Source organism: Coregonus lavaretus (assembly GCF_964263955.1).
Source record: "Coregonus lavaretus genome assembly, chromosome: 1".
In the NCBI taxonomy this organism is placed as follows: Eukaryota; Metazoa; Chordata; class Actinopteri; order Salmoniformes; family Salmonidae; genus Coregonus; species Coregonus lavaretus.
In genome coordinates, this window is record NC_139988.1 from 23,346,930 (window position 1) to 23,368,974 (window position 22,045).

A 22,045-nucleotide genomic window follows, 5' to 3' on the forward strand; every position below is an offset into this window, starting at 1 on the left:
AGTTAATCTAACTATTCTCTTAACATTGATTTGATTGAATTATTTCAGCAATTTGGGGGTTTTCTGTATAGTTTGATGTTGGTGGGGCATATTACTCTGTTTTAATGTTACTCCTTAATAACTATGATAAATAAAATAGTTTTTCTTGAGTGTACTTTTAACAGAGCTGAGATTTACTTTGAAGTGCAAAATGTAGCAATAGAGGTAAAATCAGTATTCATTAAGTTTTCCATCCAATTGGTGACAGATTTTCATGCAAATATTCTAAAATCTGCATAAAGAAAATATGCGCATTTTCCTTTAGTGGTGTTTTTCCACCAACCTGACTTGTTGCAGATAAAAATCAGTGCGTGATTTTGTTATATATGGTATGACTTTACTCGCATAAAAACTGTGGATGGAAACGTAGTTAGTGACACAGACATGGTAGCGTAGCAGGAAGATCCGAATGCCGTGAACCAAGAGGTTGTGAGTTCAAATCCCAGGTGAGGACACATTGAATAATAATTACTGTATAAATGAACATGCACAACATTGAATAATGTGTGTCAAGTAAGTTGAATGCACTGTTTGTATGTGTGGGGTCCCTAACCTTGCCAACAGACAAAGAGTTGTGAGTGGTTCACCAATCAGGGCCTTGATGGGCTCAGCAACGGTAACAAGGGGTGATGTGTAATGAAATACATATATATATTTTGGAAAGTTTCTTTGGGACCATCAGGCAATGTCCTAAAAACATATTTATGGTCGTCCCCGGAACAAGCCGGGATCTAGGGGGCGCTGGTCTTTCTGCTGCGCCACATAGTCCCCTACAGATTCATTACCAATAATACATCTATGTACTTACAAAAAGAGTACCATCTGCACTGCTATTTTATTTATCAGTTAATCTGACTTCTCTCATCATTCATTTCATTTACTTATTTCAGCAATTTGAGGGTTCTGTATAGTTTTCTAATGTTGGTGGGACATATTAGAATTTTTTTATGTTACTCCTGAATCACTATGATAAATATAATAGTTTTTCTTAAGTGAGGTTGTGAGTTCAAATCCCAAGTAAGGACATGTTGAATAATAATGACTGTATAAATAAACATAAAAAATGTAATAATGTATGTCAAAATGTGTCAAATATGTAAATTGAAAACACTGCGACTGCGTGATGTTCCAGGGACATCATAAAGACTAATTTTGGTTTGCAGGGCATCACCTGTGGAATCTCATGTGAAATACAGTGGCTTGCGAAAGTATTCACCACCACTTGTCATTTTTCCTATTTTGTTGCCTTACAACCTGGAATTAAAATTGATTTTGGGGGGGGTTTGTATCATTTGATTTACACAACTTTGAAGATGCAAAATATTTTTTATTGCGAAACAAACAAGAAATAAGACAAAAAAAACATTAAACTTGAGCGTGCATAACTATTCACCCCCCCCCCCCTCCAAAGTCAATACTTTGTCGAGCGACCTTTTGCAGCAATTACAGCTGCAAGTCTCTTGGGGTATGTTTCTATAAGCCTGGCACATTCTTCAAGGCAAAACTGCTCCAGCTCCTTCAAGTTGGATGGGTTCCACTGGTGTACAGCAATCTTTAAGTCATACCACAGATTCTCAATTGGATTGAGGTCTGGGCTTTGACTAGGTCATTCCAAGACATTTAAATGTTTCCCCTTAAAACACTTGCAGTATGCTTAGGGTCATTGTCCTGCTAGAAGGTGAACCTCTGTCCCAGTCTCAAATCTCTGGAAGAATGAAACAGGTTTCCCTCAAGAATTTCCCTGTATTTAGCGCCATCCATCATTCCTTAAATTCTGACCAGTTTCCCAGTCACTGCCGATGAAAAACATCCCCACAGCATGAAGCTGCCACCACCATTCTTCACTGTGTGGATGGTGTTCTCGGGGTGATGAGAGGTGTTGGGTTTGCGCCAGACGTAGCGTTTTCCTTGATGGCCAAAAAGCTCAATTTTAGTCTCATCTGACCAGAGTACCTTCTTCCATATGTTTGGGGAGTCTCCCACATGCCTTTTGGCGAACACTAAACGTGTTTGCTTATGTTTTTCTTTAAGCAATGGCATTTTTCTGGCCACTCTTCTGTAAAGCCCAACTCTGTGGAGTGTACGGCTTAAAGTGGTCCTGTGGACAGATACTCCAATCTCCGCTGTGGAGCTTTGCAGCTCCTTCAGGGTTATCTTTGGTCTCTTTGTTGCCTCTCTGATTAATGCCCTCCTTGCCTGGTCTGTGCGCTTTGGTGGGTGGCCTTCTCTTAGCAGGTTTGTTGTGGTGCCATATTCTTTCAATTTTTTAATAATGGATTTAATGGTACTCCGTGGGATGTTCAAAGTTTCTGATATTGTTTTATAACCCATCCCTGACCTGTTTGGAGAGCTCCTTGGTCTTCATGGTGCCGCTTGCTTGGTGGTGCCCCTTGCTTAGTGGTGTTGCAGACTCTGGGGCCTTTCAGAACAGGTGTATATATACTGAGATCATGTGACAGCTCATGTGACACTTAGATTGCACACAGGTGGACTTTATTTTACTAATTATTTTACTTCTGAAGGTAATTGGTTGCACCAGATCTTATTTAGGGGCTTCATAGCAAAGGGGGTGAATACATATGCACGCACCACCTTTCCGTTATTTATTTTTTAGAATTATTTGAAACAAGTTATTTTTTTCATTTCACTTCACCAATTTGGACTATTTTGTGTATGTCCATTAAATGAAATCCAAATAAAAATCCATTTAAATTACAGGTTGTAATGCAACAATATAGGAAAAACACCAAGGGGGATGAGTACTTTTGCAAGGCACTGTATATCCACATGTGAAACTTCATGTGAAGTATCATCACATGTGAAGTGTTCCAAAACCACATGATTTCAGATGTGAAAGGTTATGTGAACACGTGAAAATCCACATGTGAAATATCATCACATTAGAAGTGTTCCAAAACCACATGGTTTCACATGATTGCAAAACATGTGGAAATTTCACATGTGAAGTCGTGATTTTCCACATGAAATCATGTGGTTTTTCCATAAGGGTCTGTTCAAAACATGAAAAACATACAAAAACATGTTTTGAAACATCACATTTGCTGATTTTGGGGAATTTAAACAATTTACTTGTGTTACAAAAGGATAATAAAGTTAAACGTGTTCCTGCTTGACAGACAGTGTCTATTTGCAATCATTGCCAATTTTGGGTCAGAATTTACTTCAGTTGGCGCTTTTAAGCTAAAACTTGTTGGTGCTTTTAGGGTTAACAACATAGTCAATACTGATTTAGAGAAAGCAGAGAGCGAGAGAGAAAATGTTAGAGAGCGGGGAAAGAGGAAGGAAGAAGCAGAGTTAGAGAGGGGGAGAGTAAGAGGAAGCCTGATTTGAATACAAGACATGTATTAACAGAAGGGGAAGGATGAGAGGAGAAGAGAGGGGGAGAGATGAGAGCAGAGCTATTAAGCCCTACAGTAGTCCTACAGAAAGAAGGTCCCGGCTCCACGAGGGGGCAAAAGTGGGCTTAGCCCCCTCAGTTGAAACTTGTGCCACCTCAGTTTTGTTTTATGTCCCTAGATAAAAATAGCAAAAAAGTTCAAATGATTGACTGACAGGTTTGCGCAAAATCTGTATCTCCGCTGCGCTGCATCAGCACCATGGATAGAGCACGCCGTGGAGTGTGTTTGTGTGTAGGGGGGCTATGTTCGCATTCATTCCCTCGCATTCACAGTTGTGTCAGTATTCTAAGCCAAACAGTATTCCGTATTTTTGTTTTGCATGAATAACCTGTCTCTTCACTGCATTTGAACTTTATGTTTATTGTGGTATAGCGTGATATAATAATATTATGCCATTTAGCAGACGCTTTTATCCAAAGCGACTTACAGTCATGCGTGCATACATTTTTTTATTTTTTTTGTGTATGGGTGGTCCCGGGGATCGAACCCACTACCTTGGTGTTACAAGCGCCGTGCTCTACCAGCTGAGCTACAGAGGACCACAATTAATTTAAGCCAAATTAAATATAATTCCAATGTAAGAACCACCCAAAATTGTGCACACACCGATTTCAACAGCCCCTTTACCCTGGCACTGGGTCTGGCATACCATTAGTGTCTGTAACAGAGCAGAGAGGTGAGATGGAGGGATGACGGTTGACAGATGGACAGGATGGGAGGAGTGACCTGCAGGATTCAGCCTTACTGTAGTAGGCTACTGGCTGGAACCCAAATGGAACCATATTCCCTTTATAGTGCACTTTTGACCAGGGTCCATAGGAATAGGGTGTCATTTGGGGCGCACCCACTGTAGATCGTTCAGGGATGTATAAACTCAGAACCATAACGTCTGCATGAGAGAAAGGGCTGAACTATACCTTAACCAAGTTAATGCAGCTGTTTCTTATTGTCTGGATGAGTAGCCTCATTTGCACTAATGACCCCACAATTACACTTACACATTATAACCTAGAGAAAGCATTTATTTTCCACAGAAAGTATAGTGTGTGTGTGTGCCAACAGAGAACTGTTGTTATGATGTACGTTGAGTGTACAAAACATTAAAAACACCTGCTCTTTCCATGACAGACTGACCAGGTGAAAGCTATGATCCCTTATTGATGACACTTGTTAAATCCACTCCAATCAGTGTAGATCAGGGTTATCAAACTCAATCAGTGCACGGGCCATATTGAGCACGGGCCAGACATAGCCTATTATGTTTTTTAGTTTTTATTAAAACGTGCATACAACTGGCCCAAACTGGCCATTGTTTTATTAGAAAAAAGATGGCCCTTTATAATCTCCACTTAGGTACATAGGATGCTGTATAACCAAAAAGTATTTAATAACTCCAAATAACAAAAACGTACAGCTAGGTTGTTGTAACATTTAAACTTAAAACATGTTTAAAATGTTTTTTGCACGGCATGGATCACCGGTGCGGTTGATTGCAGCATTGCTGTATGGTGCATTCAAAATGTCTTGTAGTTGAGTAGCCAGCCTAGGCTACTGCTCAGATGTTGCTGTAATAGGCCTACATGTTTCGCCTTTAAATTGTGTTTTGTTGCAGGTTATTTCGTTTTTTTGATTATTCATTGTCAAGCTTTAAAAACCGAAGCCAGACTGCCACATTTTAGTAGCCTAGCTAGGACTGTGGCATGTGTCTGGACACTTTCCATCTGATGCGCTGTAAACGGGACACACCAAAGCAGTGCAATTGATGTTGAATTCACCAATGCGAGCGCATCAGGCTGTAATTTCATAAAGTAAATGACTCAACTGTTGACTCATTTATACTCCCTTGTATGTCCTGTTTCCCTTTAGTAGTAATTCATACCTGTGTGTGAATCCTTTACCTTATAACTTTTTGACAACCAAGATGACATTTTCTGCAGGCTACTGCTACAGTAATGACCCATTGGAACCAAAACGTGGCATGGACATTTAGCCTACAAGACATTTACATTTTCGGTCTGGTAGAAGATACGATCAATGCCATTAGTTATGATATGATCCAGTGCACTGGCTGGCTTGTGTGTGTATGTGGGTCTGGGAGGAGGGGTGGGTGGGTGGGTGTGTGTGTGGCAATGCACTGACATTTGGCATGCAGCACGTTGGCAGTGCTTGCTGTGACTTGGCGGGCGGTATTGACAACCCAAATCATTGCGCAGGCCAGATAGAATTGTGTCATGGGCCGGATTCGGCCGTGGGCCTTGCGTTTGACACAGGGTGTAGATGAAGGGGAGGAGACAGGTTAAAGAAGGATTTATAAGCCTTGAGACAATTTAGACATGGATTGTGTATGTGTGCCGTTCAGAGGGTGAATGGGCAAGACAGGAAATGTAAGTGCCTTTGAACAGGGTTTGGTAGTAGGTTTATGTCAAGACCTGCAATGCTGGGGGTGTTTGGTATACTCAGTGTATATCAACAGACATTAGAATGATTATCTTAACCTCTTATGGAACATTGTCTCTCCACTGTGTGTGTGTGTGTGTGTGTGTGTGTGTGTGTGTGTGTGTGTGTGTGCGCGTGCATGTGTGTGCACCTGCATGCATTTATGCACACATACTGTACCCATGCTTTTGTGTGAATCTTCCTCAGGGTGTCAGCACAAACTATGTCCAATCCAATCCTACAATGTCACGTCCGCATGTAAACAGTGTCTCGGAGCCAGAACGCTCCAAACCCAACCAGACAGTTGGGCCAGTACAGACAGACAGTGTTAAGACCTACATTCTTGGCCCCCCCTTAAGGGCAGGAATAAAACCTAGATGGATGCAGGTCATGAGGAGGGTGGTTGCCAGGGGTGACAGTTGGACTGGGGAACCAACTCTTCATGTGGAGGAAAAGCATTAAATGTGATTTGCCAGCTGCCATTGGCATCTGTGAGCACACGCACGCAGAGACAGATTAACATGTTAAAATGATACTGCTGTCAGAAGCACCTCTCAGTGAACAAAAGTAGAGAATGGTTTTTCTGCCCTGATTAATGTAATTATCAGGACTGATCTCACTGGAATTAAAAACACAGTACACTCTGCTGCTTCCAGACGTGGTAAGGCTCAGAGTACATACTGAAGCTTGATCTTAATGCTCACAGATACAGTGTGTGTGTGTGTCTGTGCGTGCGTGTATCTGTGTGTGTGTGCGTGTGTGTGTACGTGTCTGTGTGTGTGTTTGTTTGCGTGTGTGTGTGTGTTTGTTTGTGTGTGTACATGTCTGTGTGTGTGTTTGTGTGCGTGTGTGTGTTTGTTTGCGTGTGTTGGTGTACGTGTCTGTGTGTGTTTGTTTGCATGTGTGTGTGTGTTTGTTTGTGTGTGTACATGTCTGTGTGCGTGTTTGTGTGTGTGTGTGTGTGTCTGTGTGTGTGCATGCTTTAGTCCGTGTGTGTGTCAGGGTTTCCGTTAGAAAATGTGGCTCCTGACATTTGACCTGCAGCATTTTTATTTACTGGACATTTGAGAAATTTACCGGACCCATATGCATTGGGTGCGTAACCGGATAAGGGTGCACACCCATGGGGCACATTTTGATTATGGTAATTCATGTTAATAGAACATGCAAGTCGAGGATGCAACGATGTGCGATCCTTCTTACGGAATTCCGATGGACACTTTGAAGATGTTAGAATAACTTGTATATAATGTTAGAATAATGTACTTTTCCTCAGCCAACAAGATGAGTAACGAACATCAAAATCACTAGCCTATGTCAATCTACTATCCCCATAGTAGAAAAGTTGACCTATTCTATTGGTCAGTTTGTCAAGAAAGAAATAGCCTATTCCAAACAGACTCTGGGACAGCTGTGGAACGATAGATCCCAAATTCATACAACCAATAGGCCTAGGCTACATTATTATTTATTTTTTTAAAGCAATGAGTCTAAAACAACAGATCAGAACGTTTAGCTTAAAATGTTGATAAACTATAATTTCTTCACATTATAATAGCAGCAATACGCACAAGGCAGTAGACTACACACAAATGTTCATTATATAATGTAATTAGTGGGAAAACACTGTTGTCACACATGCGAGCGGTTTCATGTGACAGAGATGAAAATATTTGTTAGAAATTTTGAAAGAGGGGAGATCTAATATGCAACAACTGGCATGGTTTGCTAATATGACTAGGATTGTGCCTTTGGCTAATGGACAATGAAATAAAGTTGATATAAAATAATTGCCTCTACAGATATGGTCTGATTTTGGCTAAGCTACATAAAGCAAGGTAAGAGATACCTCATAATGTGTAGTAAAACATCCAGGTTTCAAACAGTTAAGTATATGTTTTCAAAATGCATACTGCCTCCAGCTCATTACAAAGTGGTGTGACTTGCTGATGAAGCCTGCCTTCCGTTGCCTGTGCTTTTGCTGTTTGAGATGCTGTAGCAGCAGCTCTCGTGCTGTCTGACAGATTTTATGCTCAAAGGCTCTGTATCTGTATGCTGTATGCGTGTGATAAAATAAGATACATAACGAATATACTGTACACACGCCACTTTAATTCCACTAAATTATGCAACTTAACCTATAGACCGATAAGCATGACCAGTCAAATGTATTTCCATCAACTGGTATTTCCATCAATGAAGAGGCTAAAAAGCATTATTTCGCAATGGGATTTGTTCTTCTTCTCCAGGACAATTGGCCGGTGGCAATTTTATTTATCTGCTTTACTATTTTTTTTATCTGCTTTTCTAACAGAAACCCATGCGTGTGTGCGTGCGGTTCCTTGTGGCTCAGTTGGTAGAGCATGGCACTTGCAACGCCATGGTTGTGGGTTCGATTCCCAAAGGGGACAAGTATGCAAAAGTACGAGAATGTATGCATTCACAACTGTAAGTCGCACTGGATAAGAGCGTCTGGTAAATTACTAAAATGTTCATCTAAAGTGCTGCTGTCACTGTGTAGCTACAGTATGTGTGCTGCACAGTATGAGTCATGCCCTCTGGGTGAGATCATCATCATCATCCAGTACTGTATGACTTAACCCATGGTTTTAGCTTGATTTCTATGAAAACCATGTTATTGTCATCTTCACACACACATCATTCCATGGTGATAACATAACGTCTGTGGGGTGATGGGTTAAAAATGGATCTGGTATCCAGAGAAAACCAGGATTCCTGGGCTTTGACACACATGCACGCATGAACACACACAAACACTAGGAATCCTGCCCTTTGACCCCACCCAGATCTCTGATGGGAGAACACAGCTGGGCAGCTTGGTCATGTGGAGTGTGTTTGCCACTCTGCCACTGGAGCACGTTGGTGTGTCTATGTCTGTGCACCAGTATTTTACATAATGCCATTGTAATCAACAACATAAGCAGATTTCAAGCACTTAGCTAGGAAGATGTCCCATATTGAATCAGCACTTGAAAAGGTCCAGTGTGATGGTTCAAGTGTGAGTGTGATGGTGTGAGTGAGTGATGGTGTGAGTGATTAAGTGTGTGTATATATATACAGTGGGGAGAACAAGTATTTGATACACTGCTGTGTTTGGAGGAAGAAGAAGGATGAGTACAACCCCAAGAACACCATCCCAACCGTGAAGCATGGAGGTGGAAACATCATTCTTTGGGGATGCTTTTCTGCAAAGGGGACAGGACAACTGCACCGTATTGAGGGGAGGATGGATGGGGCCATGTATCGCGGGATCTTGGCCAACAACCTCCTTCCCTCAGTAAGAGCATTGAAGATGGGTCGTGGCTGGGTCTTCCAGCATGACAACGACCCGAAACACACAGCCAGGGCAACTAAGGAGTGGCTCCGTAAGAAGCATCTCAAGGTCCTGGAGTGGCCTAGCCAGTCTCCAGACCTGAATCCAATAGAAAATCTTTGGAGGGAGCTGGAAGTCCGTATTGCCCAGCGACAGCCCCGAAACCTGAAGGATCTGGAGAAGGTCTGTATGGAGGAGTGGGCCAAAATCCCTGCTGCAGTGTGTGCAAACCTGGTCAAGACCTACAGGAAACGTATGATCTCTGTAATTGCAAACAAAGGTTTCTGTACCAAATATTAAGTTCTGCTTTTCTGATGTATCAAATACTTATGTCATGCAATAAAAAGCAAATTAATTACTTAAAAATCATACAATGTGATTTTCTGGATTTTTGTTTTAGATTCCGTCTCTCACAGTTGAAGTGTACCTATGATAACAATTACAGACCTCTACATGCTTTGTAAGTAGGAAAACCTGCAAAATCGGCAGTGTATCAAATACTTGTTCTCCCCACTGTATACACTACCGTTCAAAAGTTTGGGGTCACTTAGATATGTCCTTGTTTTCGAAAGAAAAGCAATATTTTTGTCCATTAAAATAACATCAAATTGATCAGAAATACAGTGGAGACATTGTTAATGTTGTAAATATAATAATAATATGCCATTTAGCAGACGCTTTTATGGGTGGTCCCAGGGATGGCTATTGTAGCTGGAAACGGCTGATCTTTTATTGAATATCTACATAGGCGTACAGAGGCCCATTATCAGCAACCATCAGTCCTGTGTTCCAATGGCACGTTGTGTTTGCTAATCCAAGTTTCTCATTTTAAAAGGCTAATTGATCATTAGAAAACCCTTTTGCAATTATGTTAGCACAGCTGAAAACTGTTGTGCTGATTAAAGAAGCAATAAAACTGGCCTTCTTGAGACTAGTTGAGTATCTGGAGCATCAGCAATTGTGAGTTCGATTACAGGCTCAAAATGGCCAGAAACAAATAACTTTCTTCTGAAACTCGTCAGTCTATTCTTGTTCTGAGAAATGAAGGCTATTCTATGCGAGAAATTGCCAAGAAACTGAAGATCTCGTACAACGCTGTGTACTACTCCCTTCACAGAACAGCGCAAACTGGCTCTAACCAGAATAGAAAGAGGAGTGGGAGGCCCCGGTGCACAACTGAGCAAGAGGACAAATACATTAGAGTGTCTAGTTTGAGAAACAGGCACCTCACAGGTCCTCAACTGGCAGCTTCATTAAATAGGACCCGCAAAACACCAGTCTCAACGTCAACAGTGAAGAGGCGACTCCGGGATGCTGACCTTCTATGCAGAGTTGCAAATAAAAAACCATATCTCAGACTGCCCATCTATTGGCCAGTCTGAGATATGGCTTTATTACTCCCGTATGAGTGGACAAAAATTCTCATCAGCACCCCCTACCAAAAACAACTTCCCACGGCCATGTGATGTGGTATCCTCCTTTCTAGGGACAGGTATGGATGCAGACTTCACTGCCTTAGAAGGTGGGTGGAGAGAGACAGGGAGGGGACTGTGGCAAGAGAATGTGAGAATAATGTGGGAATTATGTGGATGTGGTGTGGGTCTTTCTGGGGAGAGAGAGAGAGAGATAATTGATGTAGACAGTGGGAGGTAGTGAGAGAGGGGGAGGTAGGGGATGGGGGGGGGGGGTTGATAACGTAGAGAGAGGGGAGGGCAAAGAGACAGAGAATGTGAGAAGACGTAGATTTCAACAGGATCAGATTTCCATCCCAGTGTCACTCTTGAACGTGTAACACCTCTAGACGCTTTTTAGGAGTAATCTCAGTGACGTGTGTGTAATCTGTGCGTGCGTTCATCCGTGTGTATGTGCTGGATAGAGATTACAGAGTGTGTATGTGCTGGATAGAGATTACAGAGTGTGTATGTGCTGGATAGAGATTACAGCGTGTGTATGTGCTGGATAGAGATTACAGTGTGTGTATGTGCTGGATATAGATTACAGAGTGTGTATGTGCTGGATAGAGATTACAGAGTGTGTATGTGCTGGATAGAGATTACAGCGTGTGTATGTGCTGGATAGAGATTACAGCGTGTGTATGTGCTGGATAGAGATTACAGCGTGTGTATGTGCTGGATATAGATTACAGAGTGTGTATGTGCTGGATAGAGATTACAGCGTGTGTATGTGCTGGATATAGATTACAGAGTGTGTATGTGCTGGATAGAAATTACAGCGTTGCCTTAGTGCTTGTTTTACACGTCCACCTACCTCCCTCCCACACTATGGTTTACTTCCCAAATGGTACCCTATTCCCTATTTAGTGTACTACTTTTGAACAGGGCCCATAGGGCTGCAGACATGTTCACTTACTCAGTTTAATCTCCATCCTGTTTCTTCCACGTTACTTACTGATTCCTCCTGAAACATACACAGCCTTATTAATACCCTCTTATTCATCTCTCTCTCCCCTCTCACTATATCTCTCTCTCTCCCCTCTCACTATATCTCTCTCTCTCCCCCTCTCACTATATCTCTCATCTCTCTCTCGTCTGTCTCTCTCTTTCTGTCTGTCTATATGTCTCACTCCCCCCCCCCCCCCCCCCGCGCTCTCTCCCCCTCTCTGTCTGTCATGTAGAATGATCATGACAGCTCAGACATACTGTCAGGGCCTAGATACATCCAGAGTAGGCTAACAGAGATGGTATTAACATCTGTTTCTCTTGTTTTATGTTGTTGGCAGGAATCGACTACAAGACGACTACGATACTCCTAGACGGAAGAAAAGTCAAGCTGCAGCTCTGGTGAGTGAAGTCACTGTACACAGCACACACTCCCGCGCGTGCACAAACACACACACCCGTCTGTTACCCTGCTAAGCCCATCCCAATTCCACATCAGGGTTATTGGAACATATTGAAACTGTAAATGGGACTCTATGGCCTCGTAGTTCCTGTCCCAAATGGCACCCTGTTTCCTATATAGTGCACAACTTTTGACCAGGTCCCATATGGCTCTATATAGGTGATAGAGTGCAATTTGGTACACAGCCGCTGTTTTATTAGATAGATGATGCTGCCTGTATCGTGTTGATCAGATTAGGAGAAGAATAGAGTATTGTCAGAGAGAGAGAGAGACATTCCTGAGAGTTGTTGTAAGGAGAAGAGCAACGGGAGAGAGAGCTCTGTACAGAGGCTCAATAAGAAACATGTGAGTCTGATTACACTGAGGGGAATTGTAGCCAGATTTGTTAAAGAAGCAGAATAGGGATGAGGGAAAGAAACACACACAGTACACACACACAGTACACACACAGTACACACAGTACACACACACACACAGTACACACACAGTACACACACAGCACACACACACACAGTACACACACAGTACACACACACAGTACACACACACACACACACACACAGTACACACAGTACACACACACACACACATAGTACACACACAGCACACACACAGTACACACACACACACACACAGTACACACACACACACACACACACACACAGTACACACACAGTACACACACACAGTACACACACACACACACACACACACACACACACACACACACACACACACACACACAGAGACACAGTACACACACACAGACACAGTACACACCCACACAGTACACACCCAGTACACACACAGTACACACACACAGTACACACACACACACAGTACACACACAGTACACACACAGTACACACACACAGTACACACAGTACACACACACACAGTACACACACAGTACACACACACACACAGTACACACAGTACACACACAGTACACACACACACTGTACACACACACCAGTACACACACAGTACACACACACACACACATACAGTACACACACACACACACACACACAGTACACACACAGTACACACACACAGTACACACACACACACACACACACACACACACACACACACACACACACACACACACACACAGACACAGTACACACCCACACAGTACACACACAGTACACACACACACAGTACACACACACACACACACAGTACACACACACAGGACACACACACACAGTACACACACACAGTACATACACACACACACACAGTACATACAGTGCCTTCAGAAAGTATTCACACGCCTTGACCTTTTCCACATTTTGTTACAGCATGAATTTAAAATGGATTAAATTACATTTCTTTTTTTTACTAGCCTACACACAATACCCCATAATGCCAAAGTGGAATTATGTTTTTAGAATTTTTTACAAATTAATTAAACATGAAAAGCTGAAATGTCTTGATTCAAAACCCCTTTGTTATGTCAAACCTAAATAAGTTGAGGAGTAAAAATGTGCTTAAAGTCACATAATAAGCTGCATGGACTTAACCGGTGTGCAATAATAGTGTTTAACATGATTTTTGAATGACTACCTCATCTCTGTACCCCACACATACAGTTACAGTGGCTTGCGAAAGTATTCACCCCCTTGGCATTTTTCCTATTTTGTTGCCTTACAACCTGGAATTAAAATTGATTTTGGAGGGGTTTGTATCGTTTGATTTACACAACATGCCTACCACTTTGAAGATGCAAAAAAAAAATATTCTGAAAGAAACAAGAAATAAGACAAAAAAACAGAACTTGAGTGTGCATAACTATTCACCCCCCCCAAAGTCAATACTTTGTAGAGCCACCTTTTGCAGCAAATACAGCTGCAGGTCTCTTGGGGTATGTCTCTATAAGCTTGGCACATCTAGCCACTGGGATTTTTGCCCATCCTTCAAGGCAAAACTGCTCCAGCTCCTTCAAGTTGGATGGGTTCCGCTGGTGTACAGCAATCTTTAAGTCATACCACAGATTCTCAATTGGATTGAGGTCTGGGCTTTGACTAGGCCATTCCAAGACATTTAAATGTTTCCCCTTAAACCACTCAAGTGCTGCTTTAGCAGTATGCTTAAGGTCATTGTCCTGCTGGATGGTGAACCTCTGTCCCAGTCTCAAATCTCTGGAAGACTGAAACAGGTTTCCCTCAAGAATGTCCCTGTATTTAGCGCCATCCATCATTCCTTCAATTCTGACCAGTTTCCCAGTCACTGCCGATGAAAAAACATCCCCACAGCATGATGCTGCCACCACCATTCTTCACTGTGGGGATGGTGTTCTCGGGGTGATGAGAGTTGTTGGGTTTGCGCCAGACATAGCGTTTTCCTTGATGGCCAAAAAGCTCAATTTTAATCTCATCTGACCAGAGTACCTTCTTCCATATGTTTGGGGAGTCTCCCACATGCCTTTTGGCGAACACCAAACGTGTTTGCTTATTTTTTTCTTTAAGCAATGGCTTTTTTCTGTCCACTCTTCCATAAAGCCCAGCTCTGTGGAGTGTACGGCTTAAAATGGTCCTATGGACAGATACTCCAACCTCCGCTGTGGAGCTTTGCAGCTCCTTCAGCGTTATCTTTGGTCTCTTTGTTGCCTCTCTGAGTAATGCCCTCCTTGCCTGGTCTGTGAGTTTTGGTGGGCGGCCCTCTCTTGGCAGGTTTGTTGTTGTGCCATATTCTTTCAATTTTTTAATAATGAATTTAATGGTGCTCTGTGGGATGTTCAAAGTTTCTGATATTTCTTTATAACCCAACCCTGATCTGTACTTCTCCACAACTTTGTCCCTGACCTGTTTGGAGAGCTCCTTGGTCTTCATGGTGCCGCTTGCTTGGTGGTGCCCCTTGCTTAGTGGTGTTGCAGACTCTGGGGCCTTTCAGAACAGGTGTATATATATACTGAGATCATGTGACTTTACAGGTGGACTTTATTTAACTCATTATGTGACTTCTGAAGGTAATTGGTTGCATCAGATCTTATTTAGGGGATTCATAGCAAAGGGGGTGAATACATATGCACTCACCACTTTTCCGTTATTTATTTTTTAGAATTTTCTGAAACAAGTGATTTTTTAAATTTCACTTCACCAATTTGGACTATTTTGTGTATGTCCATTACATGAAATCCAAATAAAAATAAATTTAAATTACAGGTTGTAATGCAACCAAATAGGAAAAACGCCAAGGGGGATGAATACTTGCAAGGCACTGTATCTGTAAGGTCCCACAGTTGAGCAGTGCATTTCAAACACAGATTGAACCGTAAAGACCAGGGAGGTTTTCCAATGCCTCGCAAAGAAGGGCACCTATTGATAGATGGGTAAAAAAAAAAAAAGACATTGAATATCCCATTGAGCATGGTGGAGTGTGTATCAATACACCCAGTCACTACAAAGATACAGGCGTCCTTCCTAACTCAGTTGCTGGAGAGGAAGGAAACCGCTTAGGGATTTCACGATGAGGCCAATGATGATGTCACGACTTCCTCCGAAGCTGCCTCCTCTCCTTGTTCGGGCAGGCTTCGGCGTTCGTCGTCACCGGCCTTCTAGCCACTGCCGCTCCTCATCTCATCATTCCATTTGTTTTGTCTTGTTTATTACACACACCTGGTTCATATCCCCTCATCAGTACCTGTATAAGTGTTCCCTCTGCCCCCTTGTCTTTGTGTGTGATTGTTTATTGTGGAGGAGAGAGAAGCTCGGTGGAGCTCCGTGTATTTTGTATCGCAGGGAATATTCCTCGTGTGCCTTGTCTTTTCCAGTGCGCCTGTTTTGTGCACTGGAGTGTTTTTTACGCATTACTGCTTAACTCTGTGGTTCAGAATAAATCTTGTTATTCTGTGATTTACCCTACTGGTAAAAAAAATGGTTGTCTAGCAATGATCAACAACCAACTTCACAGAGCTTGAAGAATTTTGAAAAGAATAATGGGCAAATGTACAATCCAGGTGTGCAAAGCTCTTAGAGACTTACCCAGAAATACACACAGCTGTACTCACTGCCAAAGGTGATTCTAACATGTATTGACTCAGGGGTGTGAAAACTAATGTAAATTAGATATTTCTGTATTTCATTTTCAATACATTTGCCAAAATGTGTACTTTGTTATTATGGGGTATTGTGTGTAGATAGGTGAAATATATTTTTTTGTAATCCATTTTGAATTCAGGCTGTAACACAACAAAATGTGGAATAAGTCAGGGGGTGTGACTACTTTCTGAAGGCACGGTACACACATGCATGCACACATGCACAGACGCACACTAATCCACATCACACACACACACACTCTGTGGTTCCCATCGTGTGTCCTCTACCCTCCTCCTCTTTACTCCTAACCAATTACCATGAGAGTGCTACTTTTATTTTTAGTGGGTTTTGCTTTCAGTCAAGTCAATATTACATTATTAATCTGGAAACTTTGTTTGATGTTTAAAAGGATGAGACGCGTTAGCACTTTAACAGGAGGGGTGTTAGTAATGCTCTCTATGCTCCTCCCCATGACTACATGCTAATCGCAGCTAGCAAGTGTGGCATTGGGGGAAGGGGAACATTGGTAAAATGCTAGCGTGGCTAGCGTAGCATTAGCGAAGAGCTAGTGAGGCATGGTGGAACATTGGTAAATTATAGCGTGGCTAACATATTAGCAAAGAGCTAGCAAGCGGTTAGCGTGCAGAATTGGCCAGTTGTGAAAATTGGAAACTTGGCAAGGATATCCAATCTGCATGTGAAGTAGGCCTATGGATACACACAACAAGATGATTGCAAATCTGCAGCTTGTGAGAAGAAAGGAGAATATGAGCATTTAAACCATGTATGGTTATTCTCCTATTATTATTATTATTATATTTACCTTTCTATCCCCTATAAAACTAAAGCTTCTCCCTCCATATTAGGCTAGTGTGTAAAAATATGGTATGTGGTGTCAGCATATCAAATCATATCAAGAAACAAGTGTTCAATGTTTTATATGAGCATGACGTGTTATATGTGCATGACTCTCATCGAATTAAAAACACAGCTCAAATCTACTACAGTCAGAAGCCTGGCCTTAGGGCCAGAGAGCGAGTGTGTGTGTGTGTGTGTGTGTGTGTGTGTGTGTGTGTGTGTGTGTGTGTATATGTGTGTGTGTGTGTGTGTGTATATGTGTGTGTGTCTGTGCGTGCGTGCGTGCGTGCAAACCCAAACACTGCTCTGGCATCCAGGTCTGGAGAATGCAATCTGGAAACATTTTATTTTTCTTGCTCTGCACTTACCCAATTACATTCTCTTAAATGCTTAATCTTAGTATTTTGGTGCTTATTACACCACAGTAGGGTTTGAATATATGTAGTTAATCCTCTCTTTGTAAGTTATTAGTGTTGCTAAACATAGATAATTGGTGATTGTCTGACCAATTATAGCAATAGATGCCTTTATGAGGTCATGAGAATAGGGGTGGAATGTTGGTGGAATGCTGTGTGATTTGATTGACATATGGTTGACCTCCTGACCCCTTAAAACCCCTTAACCCCTGACCTCTGTGTTGTTTCAGGGACACGTCTGGCCAGGGGCGCTTCTGCACCATCTTCCGCTCTTACTCCAGAGGAGCGCAGGTATGTGTGTTCGTGCGCCTGCGTGCGTGCGTGCGATTGTGTTTGATTGTTTGCCTAGGAGAGTGTGTTTAGCATTTTTCAGTACACTGTTTGATAATGGTTCAGTCTACACACATTATTGTTTCACAATTACAAAACAAATAACGTACAGTGTTTACAGCAGGGGAATGTTTCTCTTGGCTGCTGCTGCTGCTGCACACTGCATAGTAAACCCTAATGTATAAAACCTTACATGGTTCTGTGGAAAACTCAATCAAAGGACAGATTTCATTTCTGAGGAAAGGAATAGCCTTGAGAATTTCAACATAAAGAACACAGTAGCCCATTTGAGAATGTTTTAGAATCACCACATACAACCTGTAAATACTATGCTGTAGGTCTTCACATGCACAAGTCTTACTGGCTGTGCTAATATTATAGAGTGGGTGCATGTGAGTTATTTGTACATGTTTTCACATCCATCTGTATATCAGCACCATCACTACTGACCCCAGCACCCTTTCCTGTGGAAACAGTACAGTATGGGTGGATGGGGGTGCACCTATCTAAACAGGGACAGTGGATGGGCCTGTGCACTGTTCAAAAACAAAACTTTAATGGTACATCATTGTTAGTGGAGCCAGTCCTTTTACCATGTAGGAAATCTATTTAGTTCAACCACATTTATCCCTGATAGGGTGCTACTGAACCCTACTTGCTTTACCGAATCCGAAACCAAGGCTGATCAGCTACTGAGAATTCTCACCTCCTAGGCAATGAATAAAAATGACTTGGTGAATAAAGTTATTATTTTTATGATTGGTACTTATCGGCCCGTTACTGAGTGCAGACTAGGTGTTACCATGGTGACAATGACACCCCCGCAATAGCGAGGCAGCAGGCTGTGCTTCTTGAACACTGTGTCCACATCATAACTAAAGTCATCAGAGTTCAACTGTGTGTGTGTGTGTGTGTGTGTGTGTGTGTATGTATGTGTGCAGTCAGGTCAGGATAAAACAAATAGAAGTCTCACATTCACACACACACACACATCTGTGGCATCTCTAACAGTTCTATGGAATACATACTGATGGAGAATTAGCTTGAATCCTCAGTGTTAGCTACTGGCACCACCAGTGACAGTAAAACGTAATGGCAGTTGGCAGTTGGACAGACTACTCCAGCTAATTGCATTTATACAGGAATGTGCTATTCCCATTAGACTTTCTATAGTTTACACTGTATCCCATTAACTGAATAGTCTGCTTCATTGTCTCTGGCCTCAATTCAATTTGAGTAGCCTACTGTACACAATATCACATAGTTTACTGTGCATCTCCGCTTAGAGAGTGTGTGTGTTTGTGTTTAAAGGCCCACTTTTTTTCAACTGAAAGACGATGTCCAGAGCTTACCCATGATGTGGCACAACAATTGAAGTCAATAAGTCATCGTTTTAATCAAAGTATGATATATTTGGGCTTGAAGTGGGAAATCCGAAGTGGGGGCTTTTTTTTCCCGTGGCAATGCCGTGTGGTTCCCCTATGATATGACATGCTAATACTGTCACGATTTAAACTGAATATGAACCCAAATGCAGACAACTACACCGAGCCAGAGAAGGTTTAACAGGTTTATTTCAAAGTTAAATTGTCCAGGTTTCCAAAAATAGGGGAAGAGCAAGTCCAGGTCTACAGGGAGGGTAACAGATCCAGGGTTCTGAGCAGGAGTGGTACCGTAACGTCCTAGTGTCCGTGGTGAGTCCAAATGTGAGGTCCAGTAGTGGAAAGCAGGATGGTGGTGGCAGGAGTGAAGCGGAGGCAGGAGTCAGGTTCCAATAATCTGTGGCACAGGAGAAATATAAATAGAACCGGCCAAAAACACAAAGAGCGAAAACAAGCAGGTTGAGTCAGCAGCGAGACTAACATGGTCGTCTTGACTATGATCTGACGATGAGTGGCAAGTTTGACCGGGTTTTTAAGGCTGAGGTGATTATGGTGAATGAGCTGCAGCTGGAACCCTGACTCCCGCACACCAGACTTCACTCCTGCAATTAAGAACAGACAGAGGGGAGGGGGAGAGCAGAGAGAGAGAGCTACCTAGCAGCAGTAGGCCTAACAAATACTTTTCAGTTCATATTCATTTTCAGGGCTGTATTTTATTTTATTGTTACACCCACCAGCATGGCATTGTTTATTAATCAGAAACACCTGCACAGTTCTTCCTCTTTGCAAGACACGACTGAGACAAACAGCTTTTCGCTGTAGCCTACACTTGGACCCTTGAGCCATGTAGCAAATTCAAGTAGGGAGTGCAAACTTGTTTTTGAGCTAGTCTGTATATATATACTACCAGTCAAAAGTTTGGACACACCTACTCATTAAAGGGTTTTTCTTTATTTGTACTATTTTTTACATTGTAGAATAATAGTGAAGACATCAAAACTATGAAATAACACATATGGAATCATGTAGTAACCAAAAAAGTGTTAAACAAATCAACATATATTTTATATTTGAGATTCTTCAAATAGCCACCCTTTGCCTTGATGACAGCTTTGCACACTCTTGGCATTCTCTCAACCAGCTTCATGAGGTAGTCACCTGGAATGCATTTCAATTGACAGGTGTGCCTTCTTAAAAGTTAATTTGTGGAATTTGTTTCCTTCTTAATGCGTTTGAGCCAATCAGTTGTGTTGTGACAAGGTGTGTGTGTGGGGGGGAGGGGGGGGGGGGGGGGGGGGGTATACAGAAGATAGCCCTATTTGGTAAAATACCAAGTCCATATTATGGCAAGAACAGCTCAAATAAGCAAAGAGAAACGACAGTCCATCATTACTTTAAGACATGGTCAGTTAATACTGAAAGTTTCTTCAAGTGCAGTCGCAAAAACCATCAAGCACTATGATGAAACTGGCTCTCATGAGGACCACCACAGGAATGGAAGACCCAGAGTTAACCTCTGCTGCAGAGGATAAGTTCATTAGAGTTACCAGCCTAAGAAATTGCAGCCAAAATAAATGCTTCACAGAGTTCAAGTCACAGACACATCTCAACATCAACTGTTCAGAGGGGACTATGTGAATCAGGCATTCATGGTCGAATTCCTGCAAAGAAACCACTTCTAAAGGACACCAATAAGAAGAAGAGACCTGCTTGGGCCAAGAAACACGAGCAATGGACATTAGACCGGTGGAAATGTGTCCTTTGGTCTGGAGTCCAAATTGGAGATTTTTGGTTCCAACCGCTGTGTCTTTGTGAGACGCGGTGTGGGTGAACGGATGATCTCTGCATGTGTAGTTCCCACTGTAAAGCATGGAGGAGGAGGTGTTATGGTGTGGGGGTGCTTTGCTGGTGACACTGTCTGTGATTTATTTAGAATTCAAGGCACACTTAACCAGCATGGCTAACACAGTATTCTGCAGCGATACGCCATCCCATCTGGTTTGGGCTTAGTGGGACTATCATTTGTTTTTTAACAGGACAATGACCCAACACACCTCCAGTCTGTGTAAGGGCTATTTTACCAAGAAGGAGAGTGATGGAGTGCTGCATCAGATGACCTGGCCTCCACAATCCCCCAACCTCAACCCAATTGAGATGGTTTGGGATGAGTCGAACGGCAGAGTGAAGGAAAAGCAGCTAACAAGTGCTCATCATATGTGGGAACTCCTTCAAGACTGTTGGAAAAGCATTCCAGGTGAAGCTGGTTGAGAGAATGCCAAGAGTGTGAAAAGCTGTCATCAAGGCAAAGGGTGGCTATTTGAAGAATCTCAAATATAAAATATATTTTGATTTGTTTAACACTTTTTTGGTTACTACATGATTCCATGTGTTATTTCATAGTTTCGATGTCTTCACTATTATTCTACAATGTAGAAAATACTAAAAATAAATAAAAACCCTTGGTACTGTATATATATATATATATATATATATATATATATATATATATATATATATATATATACAGTACCAGTCAAAAGTTTGGACACGCCGACTCATTCAAGGGTTTTTCTTATATATAGATAGATAGATAGATAGATAGATAGATAGATAGATACACTGACAGCTGTCAGTTCCCTATTTGTTGCTGTTTCTCCGGTCCACGTTTAAACCACCAGGACATTCCGAGGTGGAACCTAAACAAGCATTTACACTCTAAGGCAAGAATTGTGTTGAAAATATGGGCGGCATTGCTCTCTGGTGGGCGCCTTTAGGAGTGCATGCTGGATACCATTCCATTCTTGTTTTATGATTACCTCTCTCTCTATTCTCCCCAATACCTCTCTCTCTATTAATACCTCTCTCTCTCTCACCCTTTCTCTCGTGCTGGAATGTATAGCTGCCGTTTTATAGGCTCCTG

General features: G+C 42.1%; 1 protein-coding gene across 1 annotated transcript in view; it reads left to right on the forward strand.

Annotated features, from left to right (window-relative positions):
• The window catches only part of rab40b (RAB40B, member RAS oncogene family), a 48,681-nt gene that overhangs the window by 20,636 nt on the left and 6,000 nt on the right, over positions 1 to 22,045 (forward strand). The window contains exons 2-3 of the mRNA XM_084159138.1: positions 11,969 to 12,029; positions 17,644 to 17,704. Of these exons, the coding sequence (XP_084015264.1) occupies positions 11,969 to 12,029; positions 17,644 to 17,704 (122 nt within the window). The remainder of the gene's footprint in view (positions 1 to 11,968; positions 12,030 to 17,643; positions 17,705 to 22,045) is intronic.